At 33.8% G+C, this 18,167-nt stretch overlaps 1 protein-coding gene across 7 annotated transcripts in view; it reads right to left on the bottom strand.

Annotated features, from left to right (window-relative positions):
- Positions 1 to 703: 703 nt before the first annotated feature.
- TMEM168 (transmembrane protein 168) overlaps positions 704 to 18,167 on the bottom strand; it is a 62,129-nt gene continuing 44,665 nt past the window's right edge. For all 7 annotated transcript variants that reach the window (XM_010831189.1, XM_010831183.1, XM_010831187.1 and 4 more), the window contains 3 exons: positions 14,154 to 14,296; positions 11,847 to 12,121; positions 704 to 5,641 (listed from right to left, as the gene is read on the bottom strand). In XM_010831189.1, the coding sequence (XP_010829491.1) occupies positions 5,094 to 5,641; positions 11,847 to 12,121; positions 14,154 to 14,296 (966 nt within the window). In that variant the 3' untranslated portion in view covers positions 704 to 5,093. The remainder of the gene's footprint in view (positions 5,642 to 11,846; positions 12,122 to 14,153; positions 14,297 to 18,167) is intronic.

The following is an 18,167-nucleotide window of genomic DNA, read 5'->3' on the forward strand; positions in this document are numbered from 1 at the left end:
TGTGTCTGAGCAGCCCAGTACAACTCCAAAAAGGCTTCAGCATCAGAGACTGCTGGAAAATTAAGCTGAGAAATGGAGTTGGTATTAATTAGCATAGTTAATAACTGAAGGTCTTTGTATCGACTAATTGCCTATCTTCCCTATACTTACATTCTTACAGTGGTGATGGTGTAGTCGCTAAGTTGTGTCCAATTCCTGTGATCCCATGGACTGGAGCCTGCCAGCCTCCTCTGTCCATGGGATTTCCTAGGCAAGAATACTGGATTTGAGTTACCATTTCCTTCTTCAGGGGATCTTCTTGACCCAGGGATCAAATCCATGTCTCCTGCTTTGCAGGCAGGTTCTTTACTGCTGAACCACCAGGAAAGCCCTATGTGCTTATAGTCAGGTGTTTACCCCCTTGACAAAATATGCAAATAGTTCTCCAAGGGCATGTAGGTATTTATACCTGCGTAAAACCTTGTTTTGGTATGTGGGAGTCCCACAGTATAAAATCTGGCTTAAAGCTCAGTTTGAGATGCAGTTTCTTAGCCAGCCATAGCTGTGTCATTTGGGGAGAGTTACTTAAGTTCATTTCCTCAGCTTCCTTTTATTCATAAAAGTATACCCATCATAAAAAGTGGTTGTGAGAATTTAATAAAATCATGTATATGGAAGTGCTTAGCACAGTGACTAGAACATAATAAACATTCAATAGATGATAGGCATTGACATTTTTATTGTTACTGATGAATTAGTTTTATTGTTACTGATGAATTTTACGTGGAAAGGGGGAAAAGAAGCCAGAGGTTTGGTTTTGGAAAAAAACATAGCAGTGTCTCTTCTAATTAGGAAGGAGAGAAATAGGTGAGAATGGGCATGAATGCATGTGGATGTATAATAGACTATAAATCAAAATCCCCACCCCACAATACCTAATTGTGTAGAACAAGAAATCAATATGCATTAGGATTCCAAAGAACCTAGAAATACCTATTTTAAAGTTGCATTAAGATGGTACCCACCTGAAATTCCATCAGTATTCAAACAAAATTATTTATTTAAAGAAAATCCACTGTGTTGTTTGCGTTTCCAAGATATGACAAAGGATTTTTTTTTTTAATATTCTCTATGGAATACCATTAACATTGAAAGTTGCGCCCAAAGAACCTAGTGCAAGATTAAAACTGCTTTCAAGTCTTGTGATTTACACTAAGAATTAACCAAATATTGCTCAGTATGTTGGTATGTTTTAATATAAAAATATTTTTAATTCACATGGAGTAAACATTGCATAAGGAGATATGCCATGTTCCTCACTTACCCTGCCACACCGATTTAAAATTGATCAAGAGTTCTAGGTCCAGACCAAACAGCAACAACAAAAGTTTACTAAACTTGTCCACTTGCTCTAAATTAAGCTCATAGTTAAAAAAAAAAAATATTGTGAGGTCATCACACAAGATGACTGGCCAATTCAATTTTTAAATCAATCAAAAGGGTTTTTACATATTATTAAAAAAGCTTTGCAATCAGCCTACAGTGTTCAGTTTTGAATCAGCTTTGGTCTAAGTAATAGTTCCTAAAAAACATAAATGTAAATGTTTATCAACAAAAATAGCTGCTCAAAATAATTGCTGGTTAAATTTCATTCTTTCATACTTTATAACTATGTGTTCCAACTATTGCGGATATGCCAAAGATGAGATGATTTTAGTTTTCTTAGCTTGTCATGAAACTGCTTATGTTCAGAGGCCCCCTTTTTTTTTTTTTTTTTGATTTTACAATCTAGTAGTTACTGATAGGCACAGGCAAATGCTTTCTTTGTTCATCAGACTTCTAATAATTTCCATTTGTGATAAATCTCCAATCTATCTATGTTTCTAATGGGATATCAATGAAAGATTCAATCGTACTGGAGGACATAATGAAAAGGGGCTCAACCTTGAAAGAGCTACTTTTTGGTGATAATCAGGTATGTTTTCAATCAAACCTATCTTAAAGTTTTTCCTTCGCTAATCTTGATCCTTATTGCTCTTTAACTACAAATGTGACATTTGTTTTCCTTTCACCGATGCTGTAATTGTCTTTGGTAATTGTTAACAATGAGGATCTTGAAATAATACCCACTTAAAGTAAAACTGTTAAGGAAATGTAATAATTTACAATCAGATTATTCCAATTTCTCCTTAGGAATCTAAATTCATTCACTCAGTTAAACATATTTTTAAAATACCTCCTATAATAAGCAAGGCACTCTTCTGGGTAAACTGTATGAGAAATATCAAGATGTGTAAGCCTTTGCTTGAAAAGAGATGACAGTCTAGTATCTTCCAATATAGATGTTAAAAAGTGCTCATAGATTTAACTCCTTTGAGCATTTGCTATCAAATATACTTATTCACATGCTTAAAATTAAGTCATTTTCTTATGACATATATAATATTAACACATCACCTGTGGAAAGGTAATGTAGAACATTGCCTTGAAAGAGATTAGGCTCTAAATGTGAAAGAATACCTATAAAAAATTCAGTACCCCAAACAGTAAACATATTTAAGCCAAAAGTTACAAACAAAATGTACAGCTACAAATAGACTTTAATGAAGATTCTAGTTCAAAAAAATTCTACCCACCAATGCATTAAATATAAATGCATTTTAATTAGCAACGTAGCTTTTAAAAAGTGTATAACTTATGAAAACACTTCATAAAAATTGTTTCCTGAAAAAGGTCTTCTCTCTAGAATTTCATATTAAGAAGAGGGAGATAGAAAGCTATACAAAAAAAGATAAATCCAAATGTCCCAGAAGAGTTTAGTCACAGCAAATTAAACAAAATTTTGAATGAAATAATAGCTTTTTTTTAAAAAAATGTTTTTAGACCTTTTTTTTGTGGTTTTTAACAAGGTACCACACAAGGAAACAAGTCAACAGTATGCTGAAAAACATCTCCACGTTATCTATTTCTTTTAGTGGCATGGTAAAATTTTGCCCTTTCATAATTTCTATCACTTTAAATAACTCCTTCCTAAACAGAGGCCACAAGAAAATTAGTCTCACTGTCACATCTGTTTTTGAATCCTTAGGTAAAAGTAAGCAATTATCTTTCCTGTAATATTCCTTCTCCAAACTGTTACTTTGTTTCATCAAAGTGAGTAAGTAGGCTCAAATCCCATTTTTAGCCCAGACCTTTTTCAGTTGTACTTTATAGAAAATATATATCAAAGCATTAGCTTTGTGACGTAAAAATGTCTGCTACCTTTTGAATGATTTTTAGTAAAATCTTAGTTTCACTTTATAAACAACACAGGATATACTTTTATATTTGGCTTTCTCAGAGTAAAGGGATACGCTTTAGTTAAAGCTCATTTGCTCAACACTGGCTTGGAATTTAAAAGATGTTTTTACTTGATGTTGACTAAACTTTTGTAGCTGTAAGCTCATAGTTTTAACAGTTGGCTTGTCTGCTACACTATTTCTGAGTAGGAGTGAAACACTACACTATTTCATTTGGATGATGTTGATATATATATGTAACCAAATATTAGAAAATTTCAAACTGACCTACTAACTATAAACTCTAATAATACTTGCATATTTTTGACTATCCCTTTTAATATAGTAAAATATTCAATAACTATTGTTTGCAAATTATGTGAAAAATTAATTTTTGACAAAATTTTATTCATAGCATTAGGAAAATCATACTCAAAACACAGAAATAATCAGACTATATAACAACGCTGCATAGATAGTGGTATACAAGTTCCCTGACGCTAAGTGACTTCTTCCTAACTAGAACTGCTACTTTCAAGTCACAGGTAGAAAATGGTAGAGGCATTATTTCTTCTCTCTGAGGCTGGAAAAAATGGCTTTTATGGTGAGAGATTACACCGTTTAAACAGCAAAGATTAGAGTATCCTCCAATTTAAATCTATTCCTTTCATGTTATTTCTCAGAGATGAAAACTTAGAATGTTAGGATTATTAGAAAGGAATAGGAGGTAAATTACCTTTTAGGAGATAGCCTGATCTATGCCTGCTTTAATTAGATAAAACACTGAAGTTTTAAAAATTATAACCACACCATTATGCTTAACTGAAATTACCAGTATGAATACTTTTTTACATAATACATTACAGGTATACAAGAAAAAAAAAAAATGACCGCTTCCAATCCTTTGACCTCAAATAGAAAAAAGTGTTACCACTAATGGAGATCTGAAAAACTGTTTTCATGACAGAGCATTAACTCTACAGAGATCAAAATTATTTCTCAATACTGAAAATAGCCTAAATCAATGACAAATGGCTACATTTCATAAAATTACATTTTGAAAGGGAAGACAATTTATTTGGGAGGAATTTGTAGCTGAAAACATTTTTATTAAGAAAACATTGTTACCCTGAGAAAGACTCTTAAAATTGCCAGTGCTTTCAGAGGCTCCCAGCAAGGCATGGAGGAGCAAGTTGTAGGCTCTAGCTTCTTACAGTTACCTATATGAAGAATGTTTGTACCTAAACAGTGCTTTGGGCTTCTCTGCGATACTGGTAACAGGTCACAGCCAAGTGTTTAAATGTGATGTACGATAAGCAAATTTTACATACTCATTTTAAGCAGACTTCTTCCTTTTCCCTTTTCTGAGTGTGAGTCTGAAATTCTTCAAATGGTTTTGAACTCAAACCTATTATTCACAAAAATAATCTTCTGTAAGCAAACTGGTAGTTTTCTTATAACAGTAAACAAATTGTCTGGTTTACATTCTCTATGCCTAGAAAATAAGGCATTGATAATTCTTCATTGGCCACTGCAGGGCTGGGACAAGTCTTCTTTCTAATCAGAGGCATACGCAAACATTCCTCAAAGTGCATTGTTATTATTTTTTAACATCTCTTATGCATTGACAAAGTCAACATTTTGACTACTTTTAGTATAAAATGCTTACTCCCAACTCCTTACACATACCATAATTACTTGAGAAAAGACAAAATAAGATCAGCTACAGAAGTAGCAAGATATTTTTTACAAATAAAAATACAATATACAAAAAATGGCAAGTTAGTGATAAGTGGTAGAATAAACTCTCAATAATATTCCACTTTGGGTTCCAAATTAAGATTTGACGAGTTTGAAGCCTTGTCCTGTATCCAGCACAGCAGGAAGAAACCAACTCATTTTTAATCTTTTCAAGCATCTAAAACAAGTCTTGCAGATCCAAAAAAGGTTCAGACCACACAACCAGTTTGCCAGATGCACTAGTGGATATGTAATACGAGGAAAGTAGAGCATCCAGTGCTTGGCCACATCGCTTCCTGTTGGCAGGTGTAGTGTGTAGTCACTCCACCGTTTTGACACGCCATATATTGCTTTCACTGTGCGTCCCTTTTCAGTCCAGCAGATGTTATTAGTGGTGTTGCAGTTATACTCTACCCAGTCTTTTGTGAAGTCACCCAGCTGAGGTGGGTCAGCTTCTTCGATATCTATCGTCTTTGTCATCTCTGCTCCTTGCACTGCAATATACTGGTCGTTGATTTTTCTTACTTCTTTCACCCAAGGAGTGGAATTCTCACTGTCTAATATGATAATAAGTCGGGAACAGAAGGAACCATTCTTTTCTCGCCACCATTCTAAAAGTGTGTCAAGGCGTAGTATGTCGCCACCTGTGAACAAAAGAAAGTTCAGTAGAGCAAGAATTTAAGTGTCTTACTAACAATACTCTCTTGTCTTGAGTGTACTGTCTTTAAGTTTTTAAAGTTAAATATGTAAGAAAGAGGGTGCCTTCTTTTCAAAGTATCTTTTCAGAAGAATTTTCAGAAACAGAAAATAGACTTTCAACTTCAAGTAAAAACCAAACCAAGAAAACTAAAAAATCCAATCATCCTGTTTTTTACATTAAAGAGATATGCTATGATAAAATAAGAAAATTATTTAATAAAGGTAAATTTGGTAAAAAGAAATTATACAGCAAAGCTAATATTCTACATTGGGCAGCAAATTATGACTTGTCATATCTAGCCTGCCACAAGTTTTGCATGGCCTGAGAGATAAGAACTGATTTTACATTTTTAAATGGTGTAAAAAAATTTTTTGAGAAGTTTGTAATGTAAAAATTACAGGAAATTTAAATTTCATGTTTCTATAAATGTCTATGACTGCGTTTATTCTACAAAAAGCTAAGTATAGTTGCAAGAGGGATTTTATGGCCTACCAAGTCAAAAATACCTGATCCTTACAGAAAAAGTTTGCTTACCCCTGTTTTACATCTCTGATAAACTGTTAACTTATCCTCATATATGGTACCTACTACATAAAAAAGACTCTCCCTCCTAGTAACAAGAGTTTGGAACTGGTTTATTTTTAAATCCGTTTTATACCCCAAAACAACAAAGGATTAAAAAAAACATATACCAGAAATGTCTAAGGTAAAAATATTTCTGACCAAGAAAGCTGTCTTACAGCTACTCATTATACATTTTGTTCATATTGTATGTTTTTTTTTTTTGTATTAAAATTTTAAATAACACTGTATTAAAATTTGATCATTTAATTTTTAGTACTCCATTAAATTTTGTGCCCTAGGCATCTGCCATTCTCACCTCACTCTAGTTCTGCCTCTGTCTCAAATGGTACACTAATCCAATCCTTCCAATTCCAGGAATTTATCCTAAGAAAGGGCAGGGATGTGGACAAAAATTACATATAAAGATCATCTTCCCACTGCTACCTCAGATAGTGTACAATATGAAACTGAGGGAATGGAAATAATTATAACCTTATGAGAGAGTTTTATCATAAATCATATTTATAAAGAAATTTTAATGACAAAATATCTATGATATTAGGAGAAAAAGCATGACATACAAGTGTATCTACAAAAATAAGAGCAATAGTTATCTTCTGGGTATTGGTATTTCAGGTGGGTTTTGTTATACTTTTTTGTATCTTCCAAAATTTTTACAGTTATTTTTATAATTAGAAGAAAGTTGTAATATGTTACAATTTACTAATACAAGCTCCAACAACCTAGCCCCAGAATAGGTATTCTACCAAGAGCAACCATCTTCTTTGCTAAACTATCAAAATGACAATACTAGAGAGACAGAAAATCTTTTAGAATTTGGATTCTATCAGTGATATGATCCATAAAAACAGTATATATCACATCCTTTATGAATGATAAATATTCTTTTATTCACCAGACTGTGACATGTAAAATCTGTTTTTCACGTATTACTAATGTATTGCTTCACAGAGACCTCTCTAAGGTACCTTTTTAAAAGGATCAAGCTCACTTTTCATTATTTCCACTTTTATTAAACTTCTCTGGAGAGGACAACATAGATATAAGGGTTATTATACAAATTCCATCTGCCATAAAACATTGTCTAACTTGCCTTCTACAACTATTTCAATAAAGATTCTGTAGCACATGCTACACTAATTCTTATACACATGCTCTTTAGATATTGGCAAGAAATTTAAAGCAGCATTAAAGCCCTTTTTACTAATTCTCTTGTCTTGTTTTGCTCTGCTTTCTCCTATGAAAAGGTTCTATGTCAAATTTGGCTTTTGGCCCAGATGTAAAGTACTTACATTTATCTCAGTAACATTTATCTGATGCTGTTTAAGTAATTGAGACTGTTTTTAAATACTTTATCTGTGATAAACTGCTTTATAGGTTAAATAGATTGTTTAATTTGTCTCTCTTGTCATTACCAAGTTGTTTTTTACCCTCAAGCAAAGAGGCAAAGATACTAGGTTCCACATTATGAAGTCCTGTAAGTGTAAAAAGACTACATATTCTAAGAAGTACTGTGAGTAAAGATATGGGTTAAGGAGCACACACAGATTTTTTCTCACAGTGAGTTCTGGACCTACTCTTAACCTCAAGTAAAATCTAATCCTGATGCTTCCTATCTAAAGGTTTTAAGAAAAAATTTTTTTTAAAGAAAACTATTTATTAATAAATTCTCAGACTTAGCATGCACGCAGAGCTTAGAGTTCTTGGTCACTTAGACTGGAATAGAAAGCATTTTCTTCAGAGCAGGGGTGTTCAATAACATTTCTGAGAAAGAATCAACATCTGGGGCCGTTTCAGGCAGGCCAAGGGAAGGAACTGATTGGAAACAGGATCCATTCTCTGGGCCCGGTTTAACCTGCAAATGGGCCAGGCGCCTCAGGCCACTGGGGAGGACATGGTTGCTGAGTTATGGGGCAAAGCCTGCCCCTCTTGGGGAAGGTAAGTCCTGTAAACATATGCTTTCTCCACTGTTTTACTTTTACAATACAGTGTCTCACAGAGAAAATTACACATACAGGAACAAATCTTCTTGGCTGATAGTAGAATTCTGTAATGGTCTACTTATGCCATCTTTATAATATTTTTTAATGCATAATATTGTAGAAGGTAACTACTAGACATTTATTTACCTAAACTATAACCCTACTTTAAAGTATCTTCATAAATTATTCTCAATTCACAGTGAAGGAAAACATAAGAACACTGACATTTATGCTACTGCTATTCATCTTGGTGTCTATTACATTTTCTAAGAAAAAATGACTATAAATATCAGTAAACTGAACATCTAGAGTTTATTTCCAAAGCCATCTTTTAAAAAATATTTGAGATAAATTTTTAAGAGTTAAGAAAAATACAAACTTTGGGGAAAATGTTTATATTAAGTAATAAATACTTCATGTAAACATAAGCTTGCATTTAAAGTTATTAGACCTAGAGACTGTCATACAAAGTGAATTAAGTCAGAAAAACAAAACTATGTATTAATGCATGTATGTGGAATCCAGGAAAATGGTAAGGATAAATTTATTTGCAAAGCAGAAATAGAGACACAAACAAAGAGGAAAAAAATGTATGGATACCAAGGGGGGACATAGGGGTGAGTGGGATGGACTGGGAGACTGGGATTGACATATCAAAACTACTGTGCATAAAGCAGATAACTAATGAGAACCAACTGTATGCTGAGGAAACTCTACTCAGTGCTCTGTGGTGACCTAAATGGGAAGTGAAGTGAAAGTCACACAGTCGTGTCTGACTCTTTGTGACCCCATAGACTATACAGTCCATGGAATTCTCCAGGTCAGAATACTGGAAAGGGTATCCCTTCTCCAGATCTTCCCAACCCAGGGATCAAACCCGGGTCTCCTACATTGCAGGCGGATTCTTTACCAGCTGAGCCACTAGGGAAGCCCAACCTAAATGGAAAGGAAATCCAAAAGAGAAGGGATAGAGGTATACTTAGAACTGATCTGCTTTGCTGTACAGTAGAAACTAACAACACGGTAAGGCAATTATACTCCAATAAAAAAAGAAAATATACACACAGATAATCAAATGAAAGCACAGTGTCAGAGAATAGTATGGATTAGATTCTTTTTCTTCAGTGGAATTCTTTAAGTATTAACCAATTTAACCTTTGGAAATGAAGTATTTGTCTTGTAATGGAAAAGCTGCATTTCACTGTGAAGCTATAATTTGTCCCTGGCTGCTTTATTCTTCACTAAAGCATTCTCTAAGCTTTGTATGTTTAATATTTAGCATAGAAAAAGAAACAGTATTTTAAAAAGTCTAGATATAGCAATGATCTCAAAGCCCATACCCAGATATGGTTTGTTTGGACTTGTTTGGGATAAGCTTGTCAGTTAGCATGTTCTCCCCACTGCCTCTCAGCCTTCTTATTTCAACCTGACACTCCAACCCACACATCTAGTATCACCAATAATGAAAAATTTTCCAGGTTAAGTCTAAGATAATAGCCACCACTGCTGATCTAATATCAATCATTTTTCTTATTGTTCCAATGAAACATGTTTATTTATGTAGAGACAGTATGCTTTACTAACTATTCAAAAGTCAAGTCACTGGGTAGAATTCATTATTTCTCTTTACTACAATCATATGCTTAGGAAAAAACTATAATTCATGCAGTAATTGAATGAAATAGAAATTTAAAAAAATGAAGTTACTTTCTTATAAAAAATAATGAAGGATATATGCATGGCCACCAAAATTATGCCCATCCCCTTGCATTTGAGTTATTATAAGCATTTCAGTAGCAGTTTTCAAATAATCAATCCCTGCTTTTAGGTTTGAAATATATTTCTGTAAAAATGTTTGAATTGATTAAAACTTTTTCTCTTGGGCTCTGAAGTACACAGAATGCTATACTTTACCTGAATTTGAAATAGCATGCTGTAAATGTTTAAAAGTTATTTTATATGTTGTGTTATCAAAAAGTCACAAGTTGAGTAAATGATTTTATAACCTTGTGCTGAAGTAGTTTTAAGTTGACTAGTTTCTTTCATATTACAGTATTTCAAAAATGGGTGAACCATGCTAACAAAAGTTACCTTCTGAACTAGAACATGCCATTTCTGTGCCTTTGTGGTTTTTACCTTTGGCAGCAACATAGTACAGTGGCGGGGTGGGGTGATTTTAGGTGTCAGACAAATTCGGACTTGAATCGTGGTTCCAGCACTTAGGAATAGTATGACCATAGGTAAGTTATGTAACCACTTTTAGCTTTCATTTCATCCTTTGAAAAATAGAGGTGACAGTATCTCAAAGAATTTCAAGTGAAGATTAAATTTAATAATATGTATAAAGTACCAAGCACAGTAGCTATGCTTCAAACATGCTCAGTATTGGGGCTTCCCTAGTGGTTCAGATGGTAAACAATCTGCCTGCAATGCAGGAGACCTGGGTTCGATCCCTTGACTTTACTCCTTCTAGATAGCCATTGACTTATTCAGTATTTGTTAGACCAAAAAATTACAAAAGTCTATTTATAATAAAACCCTGTAAACCAATCTGGCACTAAATTAGTGAGACCATGATGGTTTGAAATCATGTGTACTTTAACCTTGAGTTTATTTGCTTTCTTCTGGAATTCTTGTATTGGCACTCTATCTCTGTCCTTCCTAATACTTCTCTTTATATTTTTCTGTGAATACCTTTTTCTACTTATATTTTATGACTATTTTATTGGGCTCATGGTATAAAACATCTAAAAAATTTTTAGAAAAAAAAGGGTATCATTAAGTCTAAATGAATTATTCCTAATCTAAAATAAGAAAATTACCCATTTTGTCATGATTCATTCAATGATTTTATCCATCTACTACTTAAGGATCTCCTACTATTTGCCAGACTCTCTTCCAGCAGTAAGCAAGTTATCTCATAAAACAAAGCCTTCAATTTACAGAGTCTCCTCTCTAGTTGGGAAGACCAACAAACAAATTTACATCTAAATCTCATTTCTCCCTTGGCAAGGAGGTTAAACATTACCCCTTCTATTTTCAGATGAGAGAACTGAAATGGAGAGCGTTATCTGCCTCAAACAGCATTGCTGGGGCAAATTAGGACAGAGCTAAGGTCTCCTGACCTAAACACTACTCCAACCACATCATATCACCTGCTGCTTAAAATTATGGTATGCTTTCTAACAAATACAATTGAACATGTGCAGAACTATTGAAATCAGCATCTATAATCTTAAAGACTTAGAAGTAGTAGTCAAATAAGTTAATCGGCTTCTGAAAAATGTAACTATTTAATAATTCTGAAAATAGTTTAAAGAGAAACTATAAGTCTCACATCAAGCAGTCAGATTTTTTTTTTCTTCCAATCAACACAAAACGTAATTTTCGAAACCTTTAGAGGTCACTAAAATTATGCTAAAGAAGTATGCCAGAGAAAAGGTAAACAAAACAGTCATATGTATACTTGGTAAACTATAAAGTGGAAAATTGAGAATTTGGAAAAATTGTTTCAGTGTAAAGGACAGATTTCCACAAATAGGTGTATCTTCACAATAGTGAAATTGCCAGAGGTGGACTTACCTGCAAGAGCCCACTCTCCTGTACCATGGGTGTGCCCACTGTAATATAAAACATATGTATCATGCCTAGGCCCATCCACAGTCCGAAGTTCAAGGAAAGCTTTCAGTTTGGAATGTAGAGTATCAAAAGACAGTCCACTTGTAGAATAGTCACACCCATAGGTCTCAATCATATGATATGCAAAAAATCTTTGGATAGCATTGAGCATGCCAGTAGACCTCAAATTTAACTCCTGTACATGTTCTGGTGGAAGAAGTGTTGGCTGACCATCAGGACTGAAAAAGGAGGAAAAAACCCATCATTTTGGTGTTCATGAAGTGTTCATTCTATGTCACATTCCTATTTTTCATTTATAATAATTTATCTAAGACTCCTAAGTTATTAATAACTAAATGGCATAATCTTTTTTTAAAAAACCCATCTTTTCTAAATTTTCCACAGTGCTAAGAATCATGCTTGGAAAATTAAAGCCTAGTTTCTAAAAATTATACCTCTTATCATTAAGATCTGGTGCTCTGTGACAACCTAGAGGGGTGGGATGGGAGGCTGTCACAGAGGGAGGTTCTAGAGGAAAGAAATATATGTATACTGATGATTGACTCACGGTGTTGTACAGCAGATACCAACACAACATTGTAAACCAATTATCCTCCATGTAAAAAATAAATAAAACTGAAAGCTGGGAGGATATCTCCAAATGTGGATTGTACTACTCTTCATTTTTTTACCAAGAATTTGGCATCTTCTTACCAAATGAGATATTAAACAAGACTTTAAAAAGCAAGACTGTACTAACTTTATCCCCAAAATGTTTCAAGAACGCTGGATTGGGGACAATAATGAAAGCACTTTTTTTCTTGAGAAAAAACACAGTATGGAAACAGTATTTTAAATTAATTTCCATATTGAAAAATAGTCATTATAAAGTGTTCAAGTTTTACTAACTTGAGGTACACAAATGACAGAACAACTTACCTTTTAATAAATGACATTTTAAAACAATGATTATAATTTAGGTCATTGCCTTATACTACTGAACACTAACTGAAGACAGGCTTGATCCTGGAATACATGTAAAATGGTACGTTGGTAAAGATGATAAACCAGTTCTTAAAACTAGCAGGATCAAATGAATATTCAGGGAGAAAAAAAATCATCACTCCTACCCAGAAACTGGATTTCTAAATAGGAATTTTGAAAACTACATTTGCTCCGTGTATTTATCCATACTATTCTAATAATTCTACAAAAGCTTCATTAAAAAACAAAACATTTTGTCCCATATTTTATCATTTAACAGCCACAAAACGGTAAAAGAGTAAACAATGCATAATCAAAAATTACAATAAAAATCTGTGCAAATTACTACTTTCACATATTCTTCCTAGAGAGTTGTCACATCTTACTTTATGGTATCTTTTGAAATATATTTCTTTTACTTCTCATAAGAATCTTCACCTTATTTATCAAATCTTTAATATGGAGGAAAATATTTACTACAAATAGTCAACTTTGTGGTTTTATGTCAAATATTTAAAATCCAATAAAAACTTTATGTTCAGTTTTCTCCCACCTCTGCCAAGGAAAATATGATGCCTACTTTGTCAGCATAATTCATTACTGGCAAGGAAGTATTTTTTTTTTTCCTACTTCAAAGGTACTTAAACTATAAAAGAAAAACTAAAATTTAGTAATGATTATAAATTGAAACAGATTAGCCACATATTGGAGTCAAAATTATTTTAATAAAACTGCCATGAGATATTTGATTTTATTGCGAATGTCTCTGAATTCCTGGTATTTTTACTACATTTTCAAATAGATAGTATTTTTACATTCATATTCTCACTACCTCTTCATGACATTCCTCTCTCTGCAATTTAAATTAAGACACTGAGGTTCAGAGACGTTATGATTTGCCTAAAGGAACACAGAACTAGAATTTAGGATGCTCAGGTCCCGTGTACATTCTATTACACTTCACCATGTGGTTTCACATTTTCTTAAACAAGATATTCCTAAGAAAATGGAATAACTTTACAAAGAAAATCTACTTATATTTTTATGATTTTTAGCTAGAACATACTCTAATCACGTTTACCAAAAACAAAACTTTAATGAACCCTTAAGATTACTACTCAAAGTAAAGGTTTTTAAACATTTGGGATAAATGAAAAAAATGCAAGAGTATTATATTTTGAGACTGTTATAGCTTTGAAAAAATGAGCTATCATCTTATATTCATACAAATACTAGAAGAATGTTAAGAGTCAAGGTGCTATGACTAATTACACTAGGTTACTGTACCTGCAAAAGTTGGTGGGAATCACAATAGCATATCCAACAGATGTTCCTCCTAAACAGCTACCCAGTTCATGGAAGAGGCCATGAGCCATAGATTCCAAAGGCAAAACAATCAGAAACATGCTCAAGAAGATCCCATTTGTTGGCTAAAAAAAATTTAAAACAGTATGTTTACCATACCATGTGGGATTAAACTTATGTATATGTGTATTCATATATATTTATAAATCCATATTTATTCATTTTTTGCCCCTACTTCCAAAAAGAATTAAAAGGATAATTAAAGATCTAAAATCCATTATAAGCTGAAAGACACAAGTAAGAACACATGGATAAACAATAGAGCCTAAATTTATCTATAAGCTCCTGGACACCATGGTAAAACAAACATAATATGCATATTGTATTTTTAAAGTTTGTCAAATAATATCCCAAACTAAAAACATATATAATATACATATATGTAACATCTTTAATATGACAGAGAAAAAAGCCAGAAAACAAATCCTTTCCTGTTACTACCACATGCTTTAAATCATTTTTCAAATAACACACTCATTTATCAGAGTGTAGAAAGGGTCTTTTTTCCCCGTGTGAAAAGTCCAGAAATTAAGAGAAAAATTTAAAATGTAAACTCCTTAAAACTATAAAAATGAATTCCATTCTTACACTTATAATACAGCTTTCCTTTGAAAATATCTAGACTCTTTGTAACTAAATCAAAACTAAAATATATTTATCTGTACATTAAGGACATTTAAGCAGCCTAAAAACAATGGAAAAAGGGAGGCAGGCAAAGTATTAAGAGAAGGCAGATTTAGGTAGTATTTGCAATTAAAATAAAAAAGGACACATTTAAATGAAAAGAAAATGAAAGGATGAGTCACTCAATACCAACCTGCATTCTTACAATAAGGATGGTATTTCACATTCTCTGTGCTGCTACTGCACGTATTGCACAGTTAGGCGTGTATGTGCATGAATGAATACACATTTTCCAACACTAACAAGTGTGGTTCATTTGGTCAGAATTTTAGTAAAAAAAAAAGTTGAATCCCATAATGGAAAAATGGATATAATGCCCTATATTTTTGGTACACTGGTGGTGGTGGTGTCGCTAAGTCATGTCTGACTCTCAAGACCCCATGGACTGGAGCTCGCCCAGGCTCCTCTGTCCCTGGGATTTCCCAGGTAAGAATACTGGAGTGGGTTGCCATTTCCTTCTGCAGGGGATCTTCCCCACCCAAGGATTGAACCCATGTCTCCTGCATTGCAGGCAGTCTCCTGCATTGCAAGTGGATTCTTTACTGCTACCAGGGAAGCCCACTTTTGGTATATTCTGTGTTATCAATTACATAAATAATACAGCACATGCTCAATTTAGAAACAATAGAAAAAGATATGATTAGATTCATTCTGAGTACCATTACCATACACAGCTAACTATTTAAAATATGTTCAAACTTCATGCAATATATGTAATCACAAATATTTAGTCTTTTACCAAAGTGGGATGATATATAATGTTCTGCAAACTGTCCAATATACTATAAGCTTATTAATGTAATTCTAAATCATTTGTAAATACCAAATGGCATTACTATTTATGAAATTTTAATTAGATGATTTCCTATTTGTGTATTTAGATTCCTTATATTTTTCCTCTGTGATAAACAAAACCAGAGTAAGTATTTGAGTTCTCTGATGATTATATTAAATATCTTTGATCATTTGAGTTCAACTTTGGTGAAATATTTTGCCATGGGGCTGTCTATTAATGATTCACAGTTTTGTTTTGCTATCAATATAAGTGTAATGTACTAATGTTGTGTCTTGCTAAATCTTCTCCATCTACCTAAAGGTCAAGAAGGTATTTTACATTATCCTCTAAAGGTTTTGTTTTTTTTTGCACTTTGCTTTTAGGTCCATAATCCAAATATAGTTGATTGTTATAAGAACAGTTCAAGTTTTTTATATGAGCACTCAACTATTTACCAATTACTGAAAATCTCAACCATTCCACATTTCTGTACTATTTTTGTCATAAATCAGGCATTCTGATACCTGCTTTTTCACTCTTATGTTCCATCGGCCTATCTACTTTTGCCCACATTTCCTCCTTTCTTTCTGGGACTCCAGTAAAACACAAATGAGATTTCTCTGTATCTTCTATGAGTCTTATCCTTCTGTACAGTATTTCCTCTCTTTTTCCTCTTCAAGCTTCTACTTTCATAGCCTTCTCTGAACTATATTTTCCAGCTCACTAATCTCACTTCTCATTTGTCTAATCTGTTAAACTTGTACACTGAGTGAATTTCAGGTATTTTATTTTCTGATTCAAAAACATGTCTAAAAAGAAAAAAAAAAACCCTGTCCAGTTATTTTTCAAATCTGCCTTGTCGCTTTTTTATATTAATAGCTTCTAGCTTCCCACTATTATTTACTATCTTTGCTTTTGTTTTTCAACTTGCTAAATATGTATGATGGCTTTCTGTGTTTGATAATTCCAATAAACCAAGACATTTTGGTCTGCTTATTGTCTGCTGGTTCTGTTGCTCCTTGCTCTTGATGCCATGTGAGTGAGTGAGAGAGAGAGGGGGAGAGAGAGAGAATCTGGTTATATTTATGAGTTGAACACTGTATGCAAAAAAAAAATACTATATGACTAATTTCAGACCTAGGATAATTATACCTTCTCCAAGAGGATTTCTGTTTCTTCTAGGGAGCTGTGGGCATTAACAGTTTATATATCTTAATCCAGGTTGTATCACTAACAGGATACAGTATCAGGATGCAAATTCATTAGAGGATGTAATGTATTTATTAAAAAATACATTTCTACTATAAACACCAACTTCTTCTTATACAACTTACGTCCAAGAGAATTTACATACTTTTTATACTTAGGTTACTAACTATATCAGTGAGAAAATCACTCTTTTATGACATAGCTTACAATTTGGATGCAACAATTCTCACAACTATTACTACAGCAATTTCAATGGCTGTTTTTAAACATTACTTGTTTAACTCTTAGGTTTAATAGGTATCTACAAATATTGATAATTTCATCATTTTCTTTTCAATTTCTATACCTTCTATTGCATATATTGTTCCATTATAATGGGAAATACTTTGATCAATTAAACCCTTATCCACATAAAAGTGGATGGGGAACTTTTAGATACAGACGGCTAACTGTACTACACCATAAATGTAAGGGACTCCAGCAACTGCAAATTTTGGTATTCAGAGGAGGTACTGGAATCAATCCATTGTAGATACCTAAGGATCACTGTACGTTCAAATTATGTCAGCCATTTACTTAAAATAATTACTGGTTGGCGGGGGGGTAAAAATGGTGGAGGAGTAGGACAGGAAGCTCACCTTCCCCAACAAAAACACTAAAAACACATCTATGAGTGGAATGACCGACACAGAACATCTACCGAAAGCCAGCAGAAGACCTCATTCTCAAAGGGCAAAAAAACCTCCATGTAACTGGGTAGGACAAAAGGAAAAAAGAAACAGACGAAGCCTGCACCCAGGGAGGAGACATGGAGGCAAGTTTCCCACACCCTGGGCAGTCCCCCACTGGCAGGGAGATCAGCCTATATGGAGCGGAGCTTCAGAGGCTAGGCATAGAGCACAGCGTTTGAGTAGGGCAAAACAGAGTAACGTGAACAGAAGGTTGGCACTGCCACCCTGCACTCCCCCGCCTAAGATGCTCATATGTTAGTGAACCTGGGGGCTAGGCACTAAAGTACAGGCTTCAGAGGTCAGACCCAGGGAGAGGACCAGGGTTGGCTGCATGGAGACAGCCTGAAGAGGCTGCACGGTAGCAACAGAGCAGGTACTCAGAAGAAGCTGGGGCTGACGAGAGATACCAAGTGCCATTGTTGAGGGGGTGCATGGGAAGAGGGCTGAGAGCACCGTAAGAGCTCCTTTCCCTGTGACCATTCAGCAACAGGACAATGCCCACAGGAGTTCTGGGGGCAGGCGCAAGTCATTGCGGCC

The sequence above is a fragment of the Bison bison genome, unplaced genomic scaffold (genome assembly GCF_000754665.1).
Source record: "Bison bison bison isolate TAMUID 2011002044 unplaced genomic scaffold, Bison_UMD1.0 scf7180017864525, whole genome shotgun sequence".
NCBI lineage: Eukaryota > Metazoa > Chordata > Mammalia > Artiodactyla > Bovidae > Bison > Bison bison.